Source organism: Microcebus murinus, chromosome 5 (assembly GCF_040939455.1).
Source record: "Microcebus murinus isolate Inina chromosome 5, M.murinus_Inina_mat1.0, whole genome shotgun sequence".
In the NCBI taxonomy this organism is placed as follows: domain Eukaryota; kingdom Metazoa; phylum Chordata; class Mammalia; order Primates; family Cheirogaleidae; genus Microcebus; species Microcebus murinus.
The window spans coordinates 8,995,312-9,022,448 of NC_134108.1; the positions used below are offsets into that span (position 1 = coordinate 8,995,312).

At 40.5% G+C, this 27,137-nt stretch overlaps 1 protein-coding gene across 2 annotated transcripts in view; it reads right to left on the reverse strand.

The window, feature by feature from the left end:
• Positions 1-27,137, reverse strand: part of SNX9 (sorting nexin 9) — a 122,669-nt gene that overhangs the window by 51,131 nt on the left and 44,401 nt on the right. The window contains exons 2-5 of one of the 2 annotated variants that reach the window (XM_012759636.2): positions 22,816-22,902; positions 16,961-17,035; positions 14,811-14,936; positions 5,826-5,909 (exon numbers count right to left, since the gene is read on the reverse strand). In XM_012759636.2, coding sequence (XP_012615090.1) covers positions 5,826-5,909; positions 14,811-14,936; positions 16,961-17,035; positions 22,816-22,902 — 372 coding nt within the window. The remainder of the gene's footprint in view (positions 1-5,825; positions 5,910-14,810; positions 14,937-16,960; positions 17,036-22,815; positions 22,903-27,137) is intronic. The other variant, XM_012759637.2, reaches the window with a different exon arrangement.

The window sequence follows — 27,137 nt, forward strand, 5'->3', positions numbered from 1 at the left end:
GGGCATAATGAGGCCTGTCTGACCTCCCTCCTTGAGGCAAGCAATTGAGCTGTTTTTTAGGATATCCCCTTGGCCAGGAAGGAGTCATTCAATCAGCTGGTGGCAGGGGAAGCCTTAAAATTTTATTTTAGTTCACAACTTTAACATTAGAATCTCAAATTACAAATATGTTCATTTTCATCTGAATCACCTTAAGTTTACTGATAAATTCAGAGAAAATTAATAGTACTCTTTTCCCCCACAATTTCAGTATTGAAACTGTTTAAGAACATAATATAGCAAGTTTTTCACTCTGAGTCTTCTTTTTCTCTCATGCACACACTCACATGAGAGTTGGTAAAAAAAAAAGAGAGAGAGAGAGAGAGAGAGAGAGAGAGAGAGAGAGAGAGAGAGAGAGATCTGTAAGAAAATTGCCCAAACTGTCACCTCTCTAATGTTTGAGAATGCTCTAGTACTGTTGTGTGTTGACTCTACACCAGCCAACAGACGGCAGCAGCAGATGCATAAGAAACAGAGTTTATGCTTTACAGGTGGAGTATGATATCACTGGAACACCCCAGATACCTCTAAGGAAAAAAGTGAAGATACTTGTGATTTTGCTCTATAAGTCAAATTCTGATCGCAGAAAGGTATTTCCTCCACCAGACTGTGGACTTCTCAAATGCACAGCTTACAAGGGGACACTAGGCTTCAGGATGGACTCTCAGGCCACCCTCGGGGATGCTGGAAATAAAAGTGACCGTGTTGAGGGCCTGACCATCACTCTTCTGTTAAGAGGAACTCTCCTTCCACCGTTTTCTTTAGGGAAGGAGTTTTAGTCAGCAATATATACTCTATGTTCTCCAAGCTCTAAATTATTAGGTTTTATTTTTCAAATAAAAGCTTAAAAAGCACCAGAGTTTGGGGTAGTAAGATGCCAGTAAGTACAGACAATCCTTTGTCTAGAAAATTCTGCAAGATTTCCCTGAACTCCTGCCAGTGAGATGGTGGCATGCTGGGGGCACCACGGAGCTCAGGCTCCCAGTGGACTTCCAGCTCTCCCTCTTCCCAGGCAGGCAGCCCGACTCCTTCTGCGGACTGCTATAAGCTGAGTGTAACACAAAGGAACACAGGGCTGTGAACTTGAAAAACAGGAATAGTGAAAGCCCAATGGGGCCTTCCAGAAGGCCCTAAGTGTTAGCAAACTGGCTGGGAAGGATTTTCATGAAAATGAAAGAAAAAATTAGAGGTGAGTTATTTGTAGCAAGTGTCCTCAAAAAATTAAAATCCATTTAATCAGGACAGAAACAACACAATTGTCCTTTCAAATTACTTTGTTCATAATTTATCGGCTTTTAATAATTGTTATATTACTTGGTTATATACACGATCCTAGTTCTCTACCTACCTTATGAATTTTCCGTGGGCATGTTTGCTTCTCTTTGGTTTTTTTCCCTGGAACATTCCTGCTATCTTGTTTCAATATGACTCCTGCTGATAACACATCTTTCAAAACCCAACCAACTGGAACTCTTTTCTCCAGCTCCTATCACGGCCCTTGTATTTGCCCCCTTTGGGGAGTGGACAACCTCTCCCCACCGGCAGTGCCTTCCTCTCCTGTCAGTAACCAGTCGCTAAACCTACCCTTCCCACATGTCAGTCTCTGAATGCCTTTTAACTACAGACATTAAAACTCATTCTAAGGCCGGGCGCTGTGGCTCACGCCTGTAATCCTAGCTCTTGGGAGGCCGAGGCCGGCGGATTGCTCAAGGTCAGGAGTTCAAAACCAGCCTGAGCAAGAGCGAGACCCCGTCTCTACTATAAATAGAAAGAAATTAATTGGCCAACTGATATATATATATATAAAAAAAAAAATTAGCCGGGCATGGTGGCGCATGCCTGTAGTCCCAGCTACCCGGGAGGCTGAGGCAGAAGGATCACTCGAGCCCAGGAGTTTGAGGTTGCTGTGAGCTAGGCTGACGCCACAGCACTCACTCTAGCCTGGGCAACAAAGTGAGACTCTGTCTCAAAAAAAAATAAATAAATAAATAAATAAATAAATAAATAAATAAATAAATAAATAAATAAATAAAAAAACTCATTCTGCACCTTGGCTAGGGTTTCCAATTCTCAGGTGCCTCTACTATACTTCTCTTCCACCCTTCCCTCCCCTCCTTTTCCTTTCTGCTGAGCCATATCTTCATGCTCTTTCTTTTCCCACCCTTTATTCTGCCAACCTCTCCTGACTCACTGTCAATCACACATAATTAAAATCTCTTCATTAGAGTTCACTGACCAGGGAATCAATTCCAAGCTTCTTGGCAGATCATTAAGAACCTGTGCAGCGAGGGTCCCCCCTTTTCCTTCCATTGCATTCCCCATTCTCATCATCCCAGCACTCACCCTCGGTCTGAAGCTTCAAACTCCACACATTTTCCCAAACTTTTCTACATCTCTGCTTTTCTCATGCTGCTCCATCTGCATGCCTCATCCTCCTAAATTTGGCAAAGTCCTCCCCCATCTGCAAGCTCTGGCTTCCCCACAGCCTGCCCTTCCACTTTCTTCCAAGGCCAGTCTTTTCCTGTGGTTATTTGGATATCAGTTGGTCAGTCCTACTGGTCAGTCAGGGGCATAGCACTGTTTTATTTAGAGAACATTTTCCTCAAAAGATTCTCAAAATGCCTTGCATAAAGTGGCAAGGTCTTAAATATTTTAAATGTGATTTTAACAGAGAGAACGGCTTGGGAAAAAAAAATGGCAAAAATATTTTCTGTCTCTAAAGACTCAGGCCAGTGGCTGGGAAAGGCAGGGTCAGTCTTTTATTTATTTGTGCAACAGAAGGCCCCAGCCTGACCTGGTAAAGGGAGGTCCCAGGACTGTCTTCAGTGGAGATGGGATGATCAAAATTATCAACTGTAATCGCCTGAAGTTGAGAAACCATCCTTTAAAAGCTCTGTATTTCTGTGAATGTTCAGGAAATTTGGGGTTTCTGAGATGAGAAGGTCTACAGTATTTCCTCCTTTGCTGGCAAAGTAAACTCTCTTTCCTTCCTCCTTTAACCACTTGTCCTCATTCTTCTTCAGCCTCATGGACAAGTGCCGACTTTTCAGTAACATGATGTTTGTGATAATTTGTATGAAACACCTATTACTCCTTGTTGTTAGGTCCAGAACCAAGAGAGAGAGACACACACACACGAAGACTTGTGTGTAGCAAAATGCTGTTTATGTTGAGCATCTGGGTGCAGATGGGTGGAGCCCGAAAAAAAAACATCCCTAGAGAAAAGGGGAGAGCCTTGGGGTCTATAGAGGGTTTCTCTGGGTGAGTAAGTGAGCCAGAACAGCTGCTTGTAATTAATTCTTTTTCAAATGACCAGCTCCTAGGGCCCCTGCACACCAGTCACATCCACCCTTCCGCTCCAGGGCTGTCCTCATCAGGAGAGCTAGGGAGGGATGAACCTCATCCCCATGGGGGCAGATAGGAATGCTGGCCGCAGCTGTCTGGGGACTCTCCACACTCCTGCGGCTGTTGTTCTACACGCCTACATTCTGCATTAACCACATTCTGTCCTATACATGCTTTTCGGGTTCCCACCTGGAACAAACCTAACACTTGTCAGACCTCAAAGCTTCACAACATTATCACTTCACAAAGGGGGAAATCAGATTCTCCTTATGTACACTGACTTGAGTCTTTTCTCAGAAAATAACATGCTGTGGTCGATTACAGAATAAATGACACTCAGCTCGTGATCACAGAAAAACATGACCTTTAGCACCTGACGACACCTTCGGAGTTATCAAAGTGGTATCAACTCACTGTTGAAAAGTTGGAAGATATAGACATGTAAGAAAACAAGAACAGTAAAATATTAATAGTAAAACCTAGAAGGTGGGTATATGATTATTCACTATGAAATTAATTTAACTTTTCTATGCATAAAGTTTTAATAACTAAATGTTGGAAAATTCAACAAGTAAAATTTGTTTATACAACCACTCTGTCATCTTAGCTCCATCAGAAGGTACATGAGGACAGAGGGAATGAAGGCCATGTCCATCAGGGTGACCTGTCATCTCTGCTGCCTATGAACATGGGGCCTGGCACACACCAAGTATTTAGTCAATTAAGCTTTGTTAAATGAACACACTCCAAAAGCATGTTTGCTTGGGTCTCTATGACAGACACGTTTTATCTGTTTCATCACTAACTCACTGATTATATGGGACTCTCTTCCTCACCTCCTCCCTAACTAAATTAAAGGCTTCTTAAGGGCCAGGAGCCACACACTCAACAAATTTGCTGGTTTAACCCCCTAAATTTAAAAGCTATCCTAGCTTGCTAAGACAAATAGAGAAATACATTTACATTGGCTTTACATCGGGAGACTTTTAAAACATATCCACTGAAAGGATTTATAGCATTAGCTAATTAGAAAGTAGAATGGCTTGCACTTGACTGTAGAGCCAGAAGGCCACAGAAGGGACTCAGACAGGCCACGAGGGGTGGGGGCGACAGACACGCACCGCTGGTGTGTGATGACTATAGGAAAGCTGCTCACACTACGATGACATAATACGGCATAAAAGGGGGCAAGGAGAAGGAAGGCTTTAAAATCCACTGGGTTTTAAATCTCTTTATGGAAGTTTTGGAATTTGATTCAAGAAAACTTCACATGGGTATGGTGGTTAGGAACTTAGGCTCTAAAGCCTGTCTATTTGGGTGTGAATACCAGCTTTACCACTTAATAGCTGTGTGAACCTGGGGAGTTTAGTTCACTTTTCTTAGTTTGTACACTAACAGAATGAATGTAATGACATTATCTTCCACATAGGGGTTTGGCAAGGATTGAGTGACACAATGCACTGAGTGCCTGACACAGCGCCAGGCACACAGGACACATTCAGTAGAGGTCATCTGAACACACGGGGCCTGTCTAAAGTATAAAGCCATCTAAAGCATAAGAAAAGAATGGAGCCTGGCAGTTCTCTGAGTGAATCCCCATCTGGGTAGTACATCTATTAGTTTATGCCACACAGGGTAAGGTCAGACAGTTAAATTCCCAAATGATTCCAATGCCAGGTCATATTAATAGAGAAATTTTTAATTGAAGAGATAATAACAGGCACTTAAGATATTTTCTATTCTAGCCAAAGATCTGTTTCCTTCAGATATATAAAAGAAAGAGGAAGAAGACAGAAATGTCGCATCATAAAAGTCAACACTAACCCCTAATTCTTACGACTTTGGGCACAAACATTTTCTGTGCGCTAACTGCTGAGATATTGATTTTTTTCAAAACCTAACCTTTATTGTAAGAAACTAAACCACAATGATCTGATTTAAAGATCCTTTGGCCTCTGGCATTTTTGTTCTCCAACCCCAAAACTCTTTCGGTCTCTCAACTGCACACATCTGCTCACACAATAATCCATTCAGCTCCTTTCTCAGCTTCCAAACTCTGCGATGCCTCTTCTATTTTCTTCCACCTTTCCCTCCTCTCTCATTTCTACTGAGCAGTGTCTTCATCCTCTTCTGCTCCATCTCTTTATGGTACCAAGGTTCTCCTGACTCACTGTCCACCATGGAATTAAAAACCTTTCATTAGTACTCACTGCCCATGGATAAATTCATCTGTCTTGGTCCAAGTCGCAGCTAAAAGGCCTCCTAGGTGTAAATCCCAATCACCTTCCAACACCTAGATACTCCACCTTCTATGTTACCATGCCCCAAGAAGAGCTCTTGGAAGATACTTTACCTGAAACAATCACCTCATTTGGGAAAAAAGATTGCTTTTAGGGGCTGTTAAATATTTATTTCCTCTTGCATTCAAGTTTAAAATTTACCTTATTTATGGGAGAAGGAGAAGGTGAAGAAGGTGGTGACTGACTGAGACTTTCAACACAGCCAATCTGAGCCAAAATATCCACCTTGAAACAAAAAAGGTGCTCAGTGAACAGGGGTGAAAAACAGTATACTCAAGCTTTTAACTAAAAACAGCAAATTTATGGTAGGATTAAATTCACCAGAAGATTCCAGCATGCCACTCACTCATAAACATTACATGCAAAAAGTCCCAACTGTGTAGCAGTGGGTTATCTTCAATGCAGTATACTTTCTAAAGTCTGTTGCTTGGTATTACTGAAGCACTAAAAACAATCATAAGCAGCACAGCAGGAATGGAACAAATATCATGCGAGCCACACAGCAAATGAACAAACTCTGGAGAAAAAATATAGCCAAGGTTATAAAAATGTTAAGATTTTGAACCTTTTGGTTTTCAAAGGCACTAGACGTGTGAGTCCAGCCACAATGAGCAAAGCCACCTAGTCAACTTGAAGCTAAGCACAGAGACAAATGTGAGTCCTACCAACCCAGCTGTGAGCAACAGGACAGCCCAGTGAGTCTGTGAACTTGAGAGCAAAAGTCAATGTCTTTTGGTGCAGGCTCCTGAAGCTTTAACTGGGTCACTACACGGCATCCTGGTAAGAAGAGACAACTGATGCAACCACTAAGCCAATCAATGGCTAACCTGCAGCACAGGTGTTCAGAGGACAACTCTGGAGCCCAACTTATAGGCTTCAAATCCCAGCTCCACCACTGTCCAGTGGGGAAGTCAGTACCATTAACATTCACGCAGCATTATGAGAATGTACTTTTCAGGGACAACTGTCTCGTGAAGTAAGTAGTGGTATTATTCTCATTTTATAGATCTAAATAAACTTCCTTTTGAAAATCAATTAATACACAAAGTAGACAATCAAGATGGTATAACAGGGACCCGGTTTATGCATCTGCTTAAAACTAAAAATATGACAAAATACATCAAACTGTTTGCAACTCATGTGACACCAGATAATGAAGAACAGTGATCCTGACATACAGGAAACAAACAGGGCAAGCCCACAACTGCCCAAGGTTACCACCTAGAAAGGCTTTCCAGGCCATGGGTCAGGGATGGAGAACCCAAGCCCAGCAGGCCCGTGGTTTGAGGAGACAGAGCTGGAGCCCGAGAAGGGTACCAGGGGAGGCAGACTTGCAGAGAGTGAGCTCTGGAGACCTGCAGGTCTAAAGCTGAGTACTGACCAGCACATCGTGTGAGGAAGCTTCCCAAACTCGAGGAAGAACCATATGAAAGAAGGAAGAGAATGATCCTCACAGGAGGCTGTTCCCACCAGCTAGAATGGAAAACCTTATAATTCTTGGGACACTGAGTTTAATACTAAAAAGGGTTTTGCTTCAGTAGAAGGGTAAAAATATCCCTAAAGTAAATCTTGCTCTGGTTTCTACTTTAAAAAGCTTAAAAATAAAACTTAGAAGAATTAGACTGTTTCAAAGTAACTTCAGTGCATTCCTGAACAAGGCTCAAAAACATTTATGGGAATGCAAATATATTCAGTATATAACAAGGTAAAAATCACACTGTCTGGCATTCAATAAAAAATTATCAGGCATGAAAAGGAACATTATGACCCATAATGAAGAGAGGAATTAATCTAAGCTGACCCAGTAATAATATAGATGATAGAGTTAGGAATATTTTAAGAGCAAGAAAGCTTTCAAATATTAATGAGGTAGAAGATCCAGTTGAATGGGCTTCTGAGGGGGTGATAACTTTAAACACAAAAAAGAAAAAACCCACAGTGAATCAATATAAATCCATGGGTCCACAATACCACCGGGGGGGGGGGGGGGGTGGTGGCAGGGAGACAGGAAAGCTCATTTGTCACTATTTGAAGCAGCTATAAAATAACTTCTTACTTTAAAAACTGGCAATTAAAGAGAAAGAATTAGACATTTATTAAGAATTCCAACAGAAATTGGAATTCAAGTTAGCTAACTAGGAAGGAAAGTCCTATTTTACAGAAGAAAGCCAACTCAGTCAATGTGGAAGGAATAACATTATTGATTCTGGTAAGGATTATCAACAGTGGTAAACCATTATATAATTGGTCATTAGTGCTAATTAATAACAGACAGATTAATTTCTGGTCAAAAGGAGGAAATATTCAATGTAGTGGAGACAAAAGACTATCATCAACCTAACCCAGGGGTCACTCTGATCAGCAATAGTGGGTTGACCAGATAGTCTGTCTTCTGATGTGATATAACATGAAATATACAATAGCACCTGTGAGATATTCTTGCCCTAAATGTTCCATTTGAGTCCATTAAGCCTTTAGGTATAATTTCCAATTTACAGGCAACATGAAGGATAAAGGAACGACTTAAACAATACCACAGGGAAACAATCAGACATATCCAGACCATAAGAACTTTCAGGACAGCTGGCTAAGTCTGAATTTAAAAAATGTTTAAAGAACAGGGACTATGCTAAAGAAAAAGATGATGTAAAAAGGTAAAATCAGATGAAATGCCTGGTCACAGGGCAATCTAGGTCACCTGGGAAAATTAAAATTGACCTGGAGATTAAGATGAAAATGTACTGAAAAGGAAAGGTAAAGATGATGAACTTTTAAAAGGTTGTAATAAGGTTGTTTCGCTTTCTTATTACTCTTGTGTTCACTGAAGTAGCACTTTTAATTTCCTTCAAGAACTTTCCTTTGTATTCACAGCTTGGCTGTTTGGCACAGAGGCCTAACTACTGACATGTCTTCCTCACTAGGCCTAATCATTTCTAACTTTGACTTAAAGTGAGAGACGTGGGACTCCCTTTCACATGAACACTTCGAAGCCATTATAACTGGCCTAGTTTCAATATTGTTGTTGTCTCAGGAAACAGGGAGGCCTGAGGAGAGGGAGAGAGATGGGAAGGGCCAGTGGTTGGAGGAGTCAGAACACACACGGCACGTATCGATTAAGCTCACTGTCTTGTGTCCGCACAGTTGATGGTACTCCAAAACAACTGGAGTGGTAACATCAACGATCGTTGCTCACAGATCGCCACAGCAGATATAATAACGAAAAAGTCTGAAATATTGTCAGAATTACCAAAACATGACACACAGACACAGAAAATGGCACTGACAGACTTGCTGGATGCAGGGTTGCCAAAAACCTTCACAACCTGTAACACACAGAATCTGCAGAGTGCAATAGAGTGAAGTGCAATAAAACGAGGCGCGCCTACACTTCATGTCTTATTTTAAAGGCAATGGTATATGACTACAACGAACAATTATTAAACCGCTACTAAGTACCGGGTACTGTTTTAAATACTTTAGAGCCATTTTTTTATTTACTCTTTCCAGCAGACGAGGCACAGAGACACTAAGCAGCTCACGCTGGGCCACACAGGAAGTGTGAGGCCCGGGATTAAACCCTAGGCAAAGTGGCTCCAGAGCTCACTGCCTTGACGTCCAAGCTATGCTGTCACTTGAAAGAGGAAAGAAATCCATTAGAACTGGAGCTTTCAATTATTTCCCTCCACTCACACATCTGAAGGACACAGAACACTTCTATCAGTAACCGTGGCTCACAACGGCACTCAGGGTTTGAGGGCAGAAAAGAGAGGGACACAGAAAGAAGCAGTATTTCAGAGAAAGAAATGGGAAAGTCAGAAAGAGAAACTAGCTTTGTGGGAAATAAGTGATTCTGTTCAAGATGAGTTTGAGATACAAGGAGATACGCAGATAGAACTGTTCAACAAAGAGCTGGAAATTAAGCAAATTGAAGAGAAAATTCAAGATTAAAGAGACATTTATAAAGGAATCATCCACATGGTTAGAGAGGGTAGAAAAGTAAGAAAGATTGGAAGAAAAAAGGATAAGTGCATTGAGGACACTGCTTTGAAAAAAGAAAGAGGTGGGAAAAGAAGGAAAATACTTATTAAACGTCTTCCCTGTGTCTGACACCACTGTACACTGGTGGCCCAATCCTCTGACAATTCAGGAAGTAGGTCTTATACCAAAGTCACAATCCTTACGTCGTAGAGCTGACTGCCAAGCCCTGGCCTAAAACCAATGCTTACGTGCTGCTCCCGACCCCACTGCCAGGGCTGAGAAGCTGTGAGACAGAGAAAGAGATGTGCCAGGGACACATGTCACAGAGGCCAGAGGGTTCTAACAAAAAGAGAAGCCACTTTATTCCACCCCCCACATATACATCTATATTTATATCTACATTTATCTTTCTAGTGTGTGAAGAAGATAGAAAACAAACTTCTCAGGTCAAAACCCTTCAGATAAAACATGTAGGTCGATACAACTTTTAATTAACATTTAATCCTTATTGTTCTCATTCTTTAAAAAAAAGTACAAACAAAACCTCCCACTGATTTCTCAAAAATAAACACTCTAAAGAAGCAGTGATCCACTCCTGTAATCTCAGCACTTTTGGGAGGCTGAGGCAGGAGGATCTCTTGAGCCCAGGAGTTCAAGGCTGCAGTGAGCTATGATCATGTCAATGCACAGAGTGAGATCCTGTCTCTTAAAAAAAATAATAATAAAGCAGTGATCTAAGATTTTTTTAAAGTCTATATTAAAATTAAGAATCTTTTTAAAATCAAGGCAATGATATAATTTAAACACCAATAACTGGGTGAAAAACAAGACAAGGACAACTATGAATACATTTTCTTTAACAACTTCTGAAATTAATTACCATCAGCTCGTTAATTCATTCTAGTGGTACAGGCACTAATATGAAATGCTCTTGAAACTGTAAAATATAACTGATAAATAACACATAATAAAATTACCATTAACCTCCCAAAACTACTCTTTCTTTCTAAATGTGTTATGATGGCTGTCCTCATCTAAGTAATACAAAATCTATACTTGAGCAAGAAAACAATGAGAGCTTGTTTTTCAGTTCTTGAGTATTCTCAAGAAATTTTCTATGTACTCTGTATCTGTGGGGTGTGTGTATGTGTACTTAAACACAAGAAAGATAACATTAACCAAACTGATGTGCCTTTAAAAAAAGTCACACATCCATGTCTGTACATCTGAATCCACCCTCACCCTTCCTAAAAGCAGCCCCGTTTTTCTGTGAGGCTGTCCTGTGGTTTATTTGATCAGTCCCCTGCTGGCAGACATTTACATTCCAGTTTTCTGTGTTACAAACAATGCTGCAGTAAACTTTCTTGCCCAGAAATCTGTGTTCCGAGAGCAGGTCTAAAGGATGAACTAAGAATTGCAGGGTCAGAGAGGATGTACACTGTAAATACTAACATATGTACCAAACTGGCCCCAAAAGCTTCAATTTATCCTTTCACCACCCTGGCATCAGATGCCTAAACACCTTTCTTCACACTAGGTCTTATTACAATGTTTTAATTCACTGCCAGTTTGATAGAAGAATCTCAAAATGAGCATTTCTGCAAGTTTATTGACTATTTATACTTTTTCCCAATGAACAATCTGTTTATACTCTCTCCATTTCCTCTCCTGAGCTATTCATCTTTTTCTTACAAATGTGCAGTTCTCTGTATATTAATGGAATGAACCTGTATCTGTCCCATGTTAGAAGTATTTTTCCTAGTTTATTATTACTTTTTGACGTAAATGTGTCAATTCTCTCCATAATGGCTGCTAGACATCCTATAAGGCTTAGAATGGCCTTCCACATCCCAAGGTTTTTTTTTTTTTAAAAAAATGTTGTAGATATTTTCCTCAAGTACTTAAAAGCTACCAATTAATAATGGTCACCTGGTTTCTTACTCATAACATCTTTCATGGTATTTATTAAATGTACCATAATTTGGGCCTATTTAAATTGTTCTTATATCCCAGATAACAGATGTCGGAGATGGATGTTAAAAATATATTTACCGGCCGGGCGCTGTGGCTCACGCCTGTAATCCTAGCTCTTGGGAGGCCGAGGCGGGCGGATTGCTCAAGGTCAGGAGTTCAAAACCAGCCTGAGCAAGAGCGAGACCCCGTCTCTACTATAAATAGAAAGAAATTAATTGGCCAACTGATATATATATAAAAAATTAGCCGGGCATAGTGGTGCATGCCTGTAGTCCCAGCTACTCGGGAGGCTGAGGCAGGAGGATCGCTTGAGCCCAGGAGTTTGAGGTTGCTGTGAGCTAGGCTGACGCCACGGCACTCACTCTAGCCTGGACAACAAAGTGAGACTCTGTCTCAAAAAAAAAAAAAAAAAAAAAAAAAAAAAAAAAATATTTACCTAAGTTAAATTCAGGTCAGGTGTGGTGGCTCAGGCCTGTAATCCTAGCACTCTGGGAGGCCAAGGCAAGAGGACTGCTTGAACTCAGGAGTTCGAAACCAGCCTGAGCAAGAGAGAAACCCTGTCTCTACTAAAAATAGAAAAAATTAGTCAGGTGTGGTGGTGTACGCCTGTAGCCCCAGCTACTCAGGAGGCTGAGGCAGGAGGATCACTTGAGCCCACAAGTTTGAGGTTGCTGTGAGCTAGGCTGATGCCACTGTACTAACCTAGGCAACAGAGTGAGACTCTGTCTCAAAAAACAAAAACAAAAAAACATTAAATTTAAATGCTCAAACTAATTATGAATATGCTTTCTGAATTTGTTAATTATAGTATCAGTTCATTTTTATTTTGCCTTCAAAGGATTTGACTAAATTAAACATTAGATTGGATAAGTAAAATCCAACTCTTAAAAAATTATCTAATAACCTTGATTAAAAAATTTTAGACTTACACTAATCAGTTTATATTACATTTAAATACCATGGAAAATATTTCATAACAGAACAAGACTTGAACCTGACTTTGAGTTTGTGTTCATTAGCTTTAGTGCTTCAGCCTATCCTGAGAGAATGGTTGAAGTAGGTCCCCTGAATTAAAATAAGACGAAGAGGCCGGTGCAATGGTTCATGCCTATAATCTTAGCCCTCTGGGAGGCCGAGGCAGGCAGATCGCTCAAGGTCAGTAGTTCAAAACCACCCTGAGCAAGAGCGAGACCCCATCTCTACTATAAATAGAAAGAAATTAATTGGGCAACTAAAAATATATAGAAAAAATTAGCTGGGCATGGTGGCGCATGCCTGTAGTCCCAGCTACTCAGGAGGCTGAGGCAGAAGGATTGCTTGAGCCCAGGAGTTTGAAGCTGCTGTGAGCTGGGCTGATGCCACGGCAGTCTAGCCCGGGCAACAGAGTGAGACTTTGTCTCAAAAAAAACAAAAAAAAAAACCAAGATGAATATTTCTATTTTTTGTTTCCTTCACTTGTTCTATGATCACCTCATTATAATTACCTTTTATTAAGATGTTGACCTTTACTTTACATCCATTTCATGGATGTTTTGTGTAACCCACTGAACTACAACTGGTGGGCTTTGCTTCCAGGGGACTCTTGGCACAATCTGGAAACATTTCGGGTTGTCAGGCTGAGGGGGTGCTACTGCCATGGGGCTGGAAGGCTGCTGAACATCCTGTACTGCACAGGATGAGGAAGTATTAGGCCTCAAATATCAACAGGGCTCAGGTTGAGAATCTCTGGGAAAATTTCAATAAGGTATACTAGTAATACCAGTATTTCTTCACATTTCACAGTGAGTAACCTTTGACCAATGTTCTCAAGTACTACAAAGTAATCTTTCTCATACAGAAAGATGTTCTTCAACTACAGTGATCATCTTGACACTGAATTTTAAATATCTGGGTCAGACTAATTTGTAACTCAGAGTGTCTACAAAAAGCTATTTTAAAATGTACAGGCCGGGCGCGGTGGCTCACGCCTGTAATCCTAGCTCTCTGGGAGGCCGAGGCGGGAGGATTGCTCGAGGTCAGGAGTTCGAAACCAGCCTGAGCAAGAGCGAGACCCCGTCTCTACTATAAATAGAAAGAAACTAATTGGCCAACTAATATATATAGAAAAATATTAGCCGAGCATGGTGGCACATGCCTGTAGTCCCAGCTACTTGGGAGGCTGAGGCAGCAGGATTGCTTGAGCCCAGGAGTTTGAGGTTGCTGTGAGCTAGGCTGACGCCACGGCACTCACTTTAGCCTAGGCAACAAAGCGAGACTCTGTCTCAAAAATAAATAAATAAATAAATAAATAAATAAATAAATAAATAAATAAATAAATAAAATGTACAGAATCTGCAGTTAATATATGGTAATGTAAACTCTCTTGAAAGATTAAGGTACAGAGATAATTCTGTAAGCAAATAATTATAAGTGATATAAATATTACGTTTAATATAAAACCTTTTAAAAATATCAAGAAATAATATCTCCTAATGCCCATTCATTTCTAAAGATGTAGGTAGCAATAGTATTTTGATATCTATCTTCTCAGTTTTCTTCTTGTCACCCACTCCAGATAATCATTCAGTGATAAAAGGACTAGGGAAATTCATCTAGTCAAATTTTAATTAAAAATAATGTAAAATTTCACTGTATTTTCCTCAAATTACCCCACTATCCTAAGTTTCCCAGAAGTGCACAATAAGAGTGCCAAGTGCTGAGTGCCTGAATCTGCTAGTGACTTTTACAAGCACTGCTTCTACCTGCAGGAGGCGGGGCCTCTAGCTCTGGGAGTGGAAGCAAAGTGCCAAGGTCAGAGAATACATTTCCTGAGCCAGCAGGGGCTTTGATCTTGACCTAAACAAGACGACTCTTTTCTTCTTTCCATGCCTTCATCCAGAAGGTATGTGCAACTTCTGGGGTCTGTGTTCACATCATGACAGACTTCTACAAGCAACTCCGAATTAACACCCTGCCTTTTCTCTTAAATCAGAGTTTAAAACAGTCTTCAGCAGGCTTAACAGGTGAGTTCTTTGTTAATACCCAACATAAATGCCACACAAAACCCCTAAAAACTACTTTGTTTATGCTTTCAAGGAATGGCAATAGCAGAAATGCATCACAAACCTTCATGAATGCGCTTTGCTCTCAGTCAAGCCAGCCACATGTCACCCAGAAGAGTGACATGAGACATACCTGGTTATTGCTGTTGGCAGCTGACGCGTTGGCTTGGGCCGTGCTTGCTGAGAGGGAATCGAGGAAGGCTTGGTCAGCCACTGAATTTCCACAAGAAAATGGATCTTTTCCATCACTGGGTAAAATCTGAATAGCAGAAAGAACCACAATTATTTTCACAGGTTAGGGTCATTTCAGGGGAAGCAAGGGGAGGCAAGAATTGTCACCCAGTATGTATGGGAAAGGTTCATATTCTCCATTGCTACACATTTCCCTCTAAGTGCTGCTTTCACACATTCCACACATTTTGATAAGCTGTATTCTTATTTAGCACAAAATATTTTTAAATTTCTCTTCAGAGTTCTTTGATCCATGAGTCATTTAGAAGTATGTTGTTTAATCTTCAATTATTTTGGGGTTTCTCCAATTATCTTTCTGTTGTTGATTTCTAGTTTACCAGTATGGTCTGAGAGCAGACATTGTATGATTTCTTTTAACTATCTTAAGGTATGTTTTACAGCTCAGAATGTGGTCTTGGTGAAAGGCCCACGTGAGCTTGGGGAGACCGTGTGTTCTGCTGTTGTTTGATGCAGTAGTCTGTAGGTGTCCATTATTGGACATCAACTGAGTGATGGCAATGTTGAGTTCAACTATGTCTTTACTGACTTTCTGCCTGCTAGATCTATCCCTTTCTGACAGAAGGGGGTTTATTTTTTATTTTTTTATTTTTTGAGACAGAGTCTCACTCTGTTGCCCAGGCTAGAGTGCTGTGGTGTCAGCCTAGCTCACAGCAACCTCAAACTCCTGGGCTCAAGTGACCCTCTGCCTCAGCCTCCCGAGTAGCTGGAACTATAGGCATGCACCACCATGCCCGGCTAATTTTTTTCTCTATCTTTTTAGTTGTCCAGCTAATTTCTTTCTATTTTCAGTAGAGACAGGGTCTCGCTCTTGCTCAGGCTAGTCTCAAACTCCTGACCTTGAGTGATCCTCCCGCCTCAGCCTCCCAGAGTACTAGGATTACAGTTGTGAGCCACCATGCCCGGCCAGAAGGGAGTTTATATTCTTAGAAGATAAGCAAACCCACAAATGTCTATAGTAATGATTGCTTTCTGTATGTAAGAAGAATTCTAGAAAATGTAATTACTGCCAATATCAAATCCTCAGACTTTTCTCAATTTTGTCAACTTTTAGACTCCTGGATGCACAGTGCACAGAACTAAAATAAGACATAAACTAAGACCTGTGGACTGAGGCCAGGGGCCTGTGAACCATCTGAAGCTGTCTGGAAAAGGTCAGGGTGTGTGCCTGGGCCCACAATTCTGAAGGAAAGTGTGGATTTTCTCAGATTCTCCAGAGGGTTCCAGATTCCCCACCCTTCACTCAATCAAGAACAATAGAAAGACAGCCAGGTCCCAGGTAAACATCCTCCCAGGGCATTCTCTCCCGGAGGTGAATCAAAGGTAGCTTTATTCTTGATCCATCTCCAGTTTTACTGATGGGGCATCAGATGACCTTGGTGTCTCCCTACCACTCATGAGAGGCAAGCTCACCAAGCAGTGCATGCTTGGTGCAAGTGACCTACACACTGCCAGCAGGGGGCGCCAGGTGGTTGGCTCAGAGGAAGGTTTGTCAACTGCGTGGGTGTGTCCCAGGACCCAGGCAAGCCAGGTGAGAGCTCACACAGGGTGCTGTAGCACCACACCCATCACAGTGGGGCTTAAGCCAGGCAATTCTCACAGCTCATCATTCAAGATACCCTTCTGGCTTATGGGAATGGGAGAGGAAACTGAGAGGTATATAGTTTTAAAAAAATCTATTTAAACTTTGTGAATCGGTTGTACAAACAGTCTTGTAGGCAACAGCTACTATACAATATCAGCAAAGGAAAAACAGGAACTTTTATTCAGCATAATTAAAAGTTGCTATCCTCAGAAGGAACAATCTAAATATTTGTAGTCACTCTTTGGAGCTTAGGTCTATAGGTAATATTTTCCTTAGTTCTGTTTCAATGTAGTTTCCATATTTTAATAATCAGCATTTCTTTCTTTTACAACGGAAGTTTTATTTTTACAAAAAGTTGCTGCCTTCCAGTCTATCCTGTGAGTTGATCATTCATAAAAATCTGCTTGACAAAGATCAGCTTTAATTAATACATGGCAATATGTTCTTACTTCCACATAGTCTGTGGGAACAAGGCCTCGTTCTCCTTTGCTGTTTCTTCCTTCCAGCCATCCTCCACCAACATCCTAATAAAGTTAGCAAAAAAAAAAAAAAAAAAGAGAGAGAGAGAGAGAGAGAGAGAAAAGATTATAGGTGGAATTTCCTGCAGAAATTTTGCTTTGGGAACTGTTATATATAAAAGTAATTAACATTAAGCTTTTTATTTCTACAGAATACTGTTCAAAATTTTAAGTTCTCAAACATTCTCTTTACTTCAGAAAATGCTATAATCTAAAAACAAGAAAAATTAAACTTCAACAAGTGATCAAAGAATAATCTATTACTAGATTACCACCTTTCATAATTCCTTTCCATTTACTGGCCTGTGGCAGATGACAAAGTGGCCTGCAGGTCTGACCACTGCAGGTCAAGCCGCAGAATGCATGACACCAGGTCTGGAATCTGCACTGTCCTTTATGAGCTCTCTGGCTGACAGAGTCAGGTGAAAATAATCCGGGGTTGTTCAGAGCCTGGCTTCTAGGGCTCTGCACACCTCAGCTCAGTTTTGGAACCCAAGCCACTATGTGAATCAATGTGGGTTGCTAGAAGATGACAGGGGCAAGGCCCAGTGTCCCTGTTGCCCCATCCAAAGCCAGCCAACCTCACAGGAGAAGTGCCAGACACACAGGTGAGGCCACCTTAGGCCACTCAGCCCTTGGCCGGCTCCAGGTGACTGTAGACGCCTGCACAGTCCAGATCACCAGAACCCTCCAGCTGACCTGTAGACTCCTGAGCAGTAACAAGCAGTTATTGGTTAAAAACCACTAAGTTTTGGGGTTGTCTATTATGTATGAAAAGCTAAATGATCCATGGTTCCTTAGTTCTTCTGGATAAATAATATTAGTAAACTAAATAATAAAGTAGAACTCTATACCAGGATTCCCATTTTTTGGTCTATCATCTTGGCAAAGTCCTACTTTTTTCCCTTAAAATAGTAAGAGTTTACTTAAGTTTATAAATAGTGCCCTAATTAGTTAATAAGTATCTAAATCTGTGTAACTACATTCTTAACACTTTTTGACCACAACGTCAACTTGAAGACACTATTATTTTACCAAGAAAATGAATACTTCATTAAAAAAATTAGGTGGGTAGACCTAAGAATCTTTCATCTCTCGTAGGGTTAAAAATGGAGCCTATTTACTTCTACACATCTAGCATATTATCCAAAGTTACTGCATACACTCTTTCTACCCAGTAACTCATTTTTGTATCTAAAATTATAACATATGTTTGTCTAAATACTTTCACTATTAAGAAACTACCACGGCCTCTGCCATTCCTCATTCTCCTTCCTTGATCTCTGCTGCCTCAGTCCTCTCTCTCGCCCCCCACAGAGGGCTGGGGTGGGACACACCTGCATCGCCTCCTTCCCTTCTCTGAAAGAGTATCCTCAGGCTTCCTGCAGCTTCCTTGACATGCTTACTCTTACCGATGGCCAGGGAACCCACCTGGCTCCGGCCTGATGTCTGGGTCTCCATTTCCAGTTTTGAACAGATGCAAGGCTGTAAGGCAGCATTGACCATTATTCTTTCCACCCGACGTATCCATAACTAAACTCATGTAGTCCTGCCAAAGAAGTTCTTCTGCCTGACTCACATACTTCAATAAATCCATCATTCTCTTGGGTGCAAAGGTCAAACACTTCAGTGATCCTAGACTCTTTTCCCACCACTAATATCTAATCAAGCACCACGTCCCACAAGCCTGACTAAGCTTCCTGCATCCATCTTCTTTCCATTCTATTGCCACTACCCAAAGCCATGTCCCTGAACTCTAGCCATACCAATTTATTCTGTTAATCACTAGATTAATTTCCTTGAAGTGCAGATCTCATCATGTCATCTCCCTACAACGTCGTCAAAAATAAAACCCAAGTAAAACCCTTAAATGAATCCACTGCTTACCAAATGAAGCCCAGATCCGCAGCCTGGTCCACAGGTGCTGTCTGATCTGGTGTTAAAAGACAGTTTTCTTAGCCTATTTCCTACTGGTATTTAAATACTCTGTACTCCTGGGACACCAGTTCACATGTAATGTTCCCTATCAGAGAAGAAAAGCAGATGCTTCAAGGCCAAACAGATGTGGCTTTGAGTCCACATCTGCCATTTACAAGCAAGTTGCTTAATCTCTGTGAGTCTCATTACCCTTGCTTGGAAAACAGATTTGCAATACCTATCTCATAGAGCTCAAGGGAAAATAAAGAAGATAATTATTTTTTACAAGTATATCCATTGTATTAAGACTATGCTACATATACGTCATACTTGGCTCAACATGGAGCTCATGAGCTGTAAATAAATGGTAGCTGGGACTGTTAAAAGAAATACCAAATACTTTCCAATCTCTTCATCTTTGGATTGACTGTTCTCTGTCTGGGATGTCTTTCCACTTCTGTCTGATGACACCCTAACCACAAACTTCAGATTTCATCTTCTGCATTAAAGCCTGTCCTGCCTGACTAAAACACAAATAGAAATAGGCTCCTCCTCTGCTGACCTGTCAGCAGCAACTAGTTGACAACTCTGACACTTTTTTGAACACGACTTTGAACTTCTTCTCTTTTATATCGCAAGCTCCTTATAGAAATGGGGGAAAACTGGATATATCCTCATGTTTACTCCTTAGAGCAGCTAGCACATAACCTCATCTGCAGTAGGTACCTAGCAAAACTTCACTGAATGAGAAAATGTTTTGGATGAATTTCAAGTCTACAATGCTTTTAAGGAATAAAACAATATGAATATATTTTCTAAGACATGTAATCTCAGAGAATAAAACTAGGAAATGTGAATTAATAAAAAGCATGGTTACAGAAAATGTGACCTTCTATACTAATCTGTCAAACTTGGGGTTGAGTGCATCTAATATTGTTTGTTGACATTAATATTCTAGTGAGATTTTAAACTAAAACAAACTTAATTTTCAATCCAGCAAAGTTTATGTGGCTACTGACACTAGGCTAATAAGCTATTTGATAATATTAAGGAATTATTTGTTAGATAGGACAGAATGGTATTGTCATTATGTCTAAAAAGCACCTATTTCTTAGAGCTATATATTGAAATATTTATGGGTGAAATGATACTTTGGAATTTACTTCAAAATAAGCAAGTGTGTTGCAGGAGAGGGAAGCTGGAGGGAGAGTTGGGAGCACAGATGACACAAGATTGGCCATGGGTTGGTAATTACTGAAGGTGGACAGTGCCATGATGGTACGAAGGTGTTCATTAATATATTCTATCTCCTTTGGTATGTATCTGAAATTTCACAAAATAATCTAAAAATGAAAATATGTGTTCCTACCTTCTGCTACACAATATACATAGTATGGTACACTAGGGGTAGGAAATGATATTAATAATAAGATGTGGTTTCCAACTGCAAGGAATTCCCAGTGTAAAAGGAGGCAGGCACAAATAAACACAGTAACGGCAGCAGGACGTGCAGGCACAGCGAGAGGCAGGGCCAGGCTCACGAGGCATTCCAGGCTGGCACTGAAGGCTTTCATTCTTTCTGGAGAAGACATCTTTTATGACAATAAAGAAAGCAGGATGATGGGACTTTCTGTTTTATTTTGTGGCAGAGAGAGATTGGGGGTGGAGTAACTGGATGATGGAATGCCAGGCAGGGAACAACATGAGCAAGAGAGCAAAGTCCTGAGAAACAAGAGAGAGAGACAGAGAATGTGAGAGAGAGTGTGTGTCTGTGTGTGTCTGTCTGTCTCAGGGGAGGCTGGCCAGGTAGGACGGGGCCAGGTGGTGGGTGTCTTGCAGACCTACAGCTGACACAAAGCTACTGGAGAGGAGTGATGTGGTCGGACTGACTTGAGGGACAGGCAGTGAGGAAGGTGCGTAGTCCAGGTAAGAAGATGAGAGCTCACGCAGGGTGCTGGCACTGGGGTAGAGTGGGGAGGAGAGGCTAGACGTGAGCAATATTTAAGAGATAAAAATCAATAGCTTATATGACTTACAGTCAGGAGTCAGTTGAGGTGACTGAATGGATGGGGCATGAAAATAAAAATGAAGAGAATTCAGGAATAGGATTAGTGTAGCAAGAGTGGTGATCTGAGTCTTGGACATGGTGAGTTTGAGGTCCTTGTGAAAAACTAAGTAGACTGTCCAGCTGTGATTAGACATAGATGGGTATCAAATCTGAGGTGTGAGTGGCATGGTCAACCTGCAGATGTAAATTTAAAAACACTGGCACACATGTGGCAATAAAAAATCTGAGACTGTACAGCCTAAGCTGGAGATGGAGTGACGTGGGAATACCAGCACTCGAGAGGGTGGGGAGGGGACACAAGAGGACGGCTAGAGAGGCCAGTGGAGAGGTAGGTGGAACCCCACATGTTCCACAGCAAACACCCTTCTGGAAACGTTCAGTAAGAAAAACAGGCACTGAGGCCTCTCCAAAAAGCAAGGCCCAGAGGGCAAGGGCAGACTTTTCTATTTTTGTACCTCCAAGTCCCTAGCCCAGGAATGTGCACACACTAGCGAGTGAGTGACTGTAACGAGAGAGGGGGCACACAGAGGTGGTGGCGTGGACGGAGGACGCTGCCTCTCCAGGAGCTCCGGTCAGCAGGATGCAGAGAGCAGTGTCACAAAAGTCAGCCAGGTGAAGAAAAGACAGTTAATAAGGGGTTAAAGTTTTGCTCATTTTACAACTATAAAAAATGAACTCTTCATACCCACTTTTGTTCCTTTCCCATCTATGTAAGTCTGTAATGAAATACTAGTAACTAATGTAATTTTTCTTAAAACTTTATTTCAAATGAGATTCACCTTAAAATGTTGCTACATACTTTAAGGATGCTCAACACTTACAACAAAGTCCCATGTAAAATGGACAACTACATAAACTGAGGCCAATATCACACAGAAATAATAGAAAAAAACAGGATCTTGGGCTAATAGGAATGAAAAACAATGAATATTACATTTGCCTCTAAGCTTCCTGGCAACACAGATCATACGAGAAATCCAATAGTCTACAAATATTTTATTTTATGAAAGAAAACATGCCAAATGTCCAAGAGAAAAAAACTTGACATGAAGGATCAAATGGATGCTTATCAGAGAAGACAATAATATACCTGGTTATATATGCAGAGACATACTCATCTTCACATTTGAAGATAAATGTGTGTGTGTGTATATATACATATATAAGTGTACTCCAAAGGTGTGTGTATCTGTGTATATGCACATATATTCAAACAAGGTTTTGTAAAGACGTAGAAACACTTGATACCCATGCAGTGATTTCTTATTAGAATAAAAGATGAATCAATAACTTGTAATTCAGCAAAGATAACTCTATTGGGAGCTTAGCTAACTCCACTGGGAGCCAGTCTAAGTATATCTCGCTTCCTGGTAATCTAATCTGATTTAAGGAGAAAGCTTAGAAAAACAATGATAGCGATCAATAAGCTACTTAGGAAAATCAGCACCATATCTATTTGTCCTAGAGACACAGTATTTTGGTGCTGGGAGAAAGCAAACCGAACTAAATTCCAGAACTATGGGATGCCCCCAAAATTCTAAATAATAAGAAAAAATTATAAACATATTGAAAAAGGTGTAAAATAAAGAGACAAACTCAATTACGTATTCAGCTGTCTTTACGGGACTTAACTTTCTTCAATGTTTATATATATAATAGCTACTTAGTTCTCCATCAATACTTGGTAAGCAACAGGAAAAAAAACACATGTGGGTTTTTGAATGACCAACTTATCAAAAAAATAAAATCTTCAAAATGAGTTCACATGGGATAATCACATTTAAATGTGTAGTCCTCTTACCGGGTTTGTAATAGTGATGATTTCTCCTTCATTAACTGTCAGTTCATTATTTCCAGGTTCAGCAGCAAAGTCATACATAACCCGAGCCTGTTGGTAATGGAGAGGAAAAGGAGAAGTTACTGATGTAAACGGAGCAGTAAAAAACCCAAATGTTCCCAGTTCACTTTGTAAACATGCTGGCATGAACATGACAGTGGCTGTGGTTGTTCTCGAAGAAGGGAAGACTCGGTACCAAAACACTTCACCAGCTATACCGAGAAGAGTAACCCTAACGGTGACAGTCCCTGTTCTATTCTGCAAGCTGGTTCTGGCAGCTGCCCACACTGCATTTAGAGATCAGCCCTACAAAAAGTAACTCAAATCACACCTATTTCATTAACAGAAACAACAAAAAAAGTATGCCCTTCCTTTTAGGAGGTAAGAAATGCAATGAAATACTAGTAATTGATACAATTTTTCTTAAAACTTTGTTTCAAATGAAATTCATCTGAAAATTTTGCTACATACTTTGAGGATGCTCAATATTTACAATGAAGTCACATGTAAAAAGGACAACTACACATATTGAGGCCAATATCACACAGAAGTAAAAAACAGGATCTTGAGCTAACAGGAATGAAAAACAATGGTACTGCTCATTCTGGGAACACTCACTCTCAGGAACTGAGGATACAGACATACATAAACATATATAACTGAGGATACAGACACACACATGTAAAATTCATACACACTTAGAAGAATCCCTTGTTATTAAAACTCTTACCACTCCTTATCTAGAATTAGCCACTGGGATGAATTTTGATAATGCAATATCCCTTACCATATTAACTCAGAAATTTAAGATTTGGGTACAGTCCGGCATGGTGGCTCATGCCTGTAATCCTAGCACTCTGGGAGGCCAAGGTGGGAGGATTGCTCAAGGTCAGGAGTTCAAAACCAGCCTGAGCAAGAGTGAGACCCCATCTCTACTAAAAATAGAAAGAAATTAATTGGCCAACTAAAAATATATAGAGAAATTAGCCAGGCATGGTGGCGTATGCCTGTAGTCCCAGCTACTCGGGAGGCTGAGGCAGAAGGATTGCTTGAGCTCAGGAGTTTGAGGTTGCTGTAAGTTAGGCTGACACCACGGCACTCTACCCCAGGCAAAGAGTGAGACTCTGTCTCAAAAAAGAAAAAAAAAAAAAAGTTTGGGTACATATACCTTCCACCTATTCCGAGATAACCCGGTTGTAAAAAATAAATACGTATAAAATATTTTACATACACCTTTATAATATATAGTAAATACACACATTTTATAATCCATCTCAAATTCTAATTAATTGTCTTTCAGGGACTATCTTCCAGAAGTCCATCCAATAAACTGGAGACCACATGTGCCTAGGGAACATATGGTCTGATTGAAAAATAATTGTTTATTCTAAAAGGCAAATTCAAGTTTACCTAGAGGACTAGTCAAACAGGACTAATGGAGCTGCACTAATTTCACAAATATTTACTGAGCACCTACCATGGGCGAGAACTTGCAAGGCACTCTTGCTCGCCACTGCCCTTTCTACATACTTGCTTATTGGTACCTGGAATTCTTTTAACAAGGGTCAAGGATTATCTAGTGATAAAAGATAAGGAAAAAAACCCAAATACTATTTTGAAATACACAAAAAATAATAATATGGTCTGATGGACAAATATGTGATAGAGCAGGTAATGTGAAATGTTATTTACACAATCAGTGTAAATAACAGTGGCTTTATAGAGTTCAATGGAAAATTACTCCAACTTTTCTACGTGTTTGAAATTTTCCCTAAAAGAATGCTGGAGAGACAAGTAGTGTAGAGTCTGTCGATCGAAAAATCCCACCGGTGCCTTCCTTCTGCACAGTGAGAGCTGGGAAGGGGTAAGAGGACAGACCGTGGGCAGTGCAAACCTACAGCAGGTCTTATGCATGACAAAGAGGTCATGACGCTGAGGTATTTTCCTCACACAGCTGAAAAAGTAGACAGAATGTTGCTTGTCATGTGCTGGAGTATTTTTTAAAAACATGTCACATCAACCTCAATCCTTCGTGCAGTGAGGACAGGCGGGAGACGCTGCGTGAGGCCACGGTGCTGCAAGGAAGTGAGCGTCACCCTGGAGAGGAGCCCAGTGTGCCGGCAGCCAAGCTCCACGGTGGCACAAGGAGCCTGCTGTTTTGTTATTGTTCCTTAGGAATCCTGCTTAATTTTTTAAAAATCCAGCTAAATCCAATTAGTTTCCAAATATAGAATATCTAAGCCTCTTGTTTACTAAACTTACAATTTGGTGAAATAGAATGGAAAACAAGTCAAAAATAAAGAAATGGAAACTCCTTTACCCATTTAAACACTACTGCACACTCTCTCACTGTCATGGTTTGAATGGCTTTGACCCCTCCAAAACTCATGTTGACATTTAATCCCCAATGCAGCAGTGCTGGGAAGTGTGGCCCAACGGGAGGTGCTTAGGTCACAAGGTCTCTGCTCTCATGAATGGATCAATACCACCGTAAAGAGGGCTTGTGGGAGCGAGTTCAGTCTCTCCTGCTCTTCTGCCATGTGAGGACACAATATCCCAGCCCTGTACAGGAAGAAGTGCTCAAGGCAGCATCTTGGAAGCAGAGAGATCAGGCCCTACTTGCCAGCACCTTGAACTTTCCAGCCTCCAGAACTGTGAGGATAAATTTCTGTTCTTTACAAACTACCCAGTTTCAGGTCTTCTGTTACATATAGCAGCACAAAACAGACTAAGATACTCAACGAAAAATGCTTGTAAACATTGTAGGTTTACTTAAAACACTGAATTAAGACTTAAAAAAAAAACACCAAATATGCTCCTTAGAAATTAGAAGTGAGAGTAATTTTGGAGAACAAAAGCATTTAATAAGCATATCTCCAAATGAACATAACATGTCAATAGGAAAAAAAACCTGACCACTTAGCCTAGAGAAGATAAAGCTTTGATAAGACCGGAAATCTTTAGCACTGAACACCCCTGGGCCCCATGCGCCAGCACCCACCTCTTCCTCTCCTGTCCTTGCACTTGGCTTCCACCTGTGTTTCACTCTCCCTTTATCACTCCCCACTTTTCCCTCTGGTTCACTGCTGACAGTGTCCAAGCAGAGACGCTGACCTCAACCCCAACTGCCAATCAGTCTATTCTCCATGTGGCCTTTGAAAGGAAAAGTCCACTTTCCTATACTGCCTTTTCCAATGTTAACTATACTAAGAAATGACTCTTCAACTATCTTCAAGAGCTAAATTTCCACATAGTTTCTGGTCAGTAGATAATTTCACACTGCATGTTCAACACATACTGTTAACCATAATCTCTCCAACAGCAATTTCAAAAAGTATTATAGATAATGTGAATGGCTAGTAGACATCAATCTTTTATTTCTATTCCAGTAACTACCAGTCTAGTTACTAGTAAAATAAACATCAGTGGATTCAAAGCTCTCAAATTAAACGCCTGGACACTGGAATACCGACTGTGCACCACACAGCTGTCTGTTGTGTGCATAATCCATCATCCTTAACACGTAGTTACTTTTCTGAGAAGACAGAGTATGAAAATATTCATTCTTTTTGACCTATGTTATATACATCTGTTATTTAGTCTGCCCTACATCTCTTCCTTTGGAAACTGGATAATCAGAGCTCTTTCTCAGACTTCTTTGATATGGGTGCTGGCAAGTACATCTTTCTCTCTGGTATTGTTGTCAATGGTTAACCAGCTGGGGTACGAACAAAGTCTGTCTGAAAAATGAAGTCAATTTACTGAGGAATGAGAAAGAGAAGTGCTGTCCTGAAGAGCTCAACTGAAGAACAAGCCTGACACTAATTCTCCCCTGGAAGACTTCTTAGTTACAGGAGCCAACGTATCTCCTTTTGTGCTTAAGCTAATGTGAACCCAAATTCTGCCACTTATGATCTAGAGAGGCCAAGTTAATATGAATCAATAATCCCAAACCAAAAAATTTATCAATGAAACATTCTTAATAAAGAAAATAGTGGATTTAAAAACTATGTTGCTGTATTATTATGCAAAACATGAAAACAAACACAAAAAACTAAATCCTCAAATGAATAATAATAGAGAATTAAACAGTTCAAAATAGAAAAAAAAAAACCCTGGCAATAAAAAGTTCATACAGGGGTTAGAATGAAGAAGCTGAGCCCCCATTCTTAAGCAGCTGCTTCTTTGGTTTTACATAAATCATAATTAAATCTTAAAGAAAAGCAATAAATCTTCAGCAATGTTGCTCTCCCATCTTTAAAATAGAGAAGCTCAACTAAAAAGTA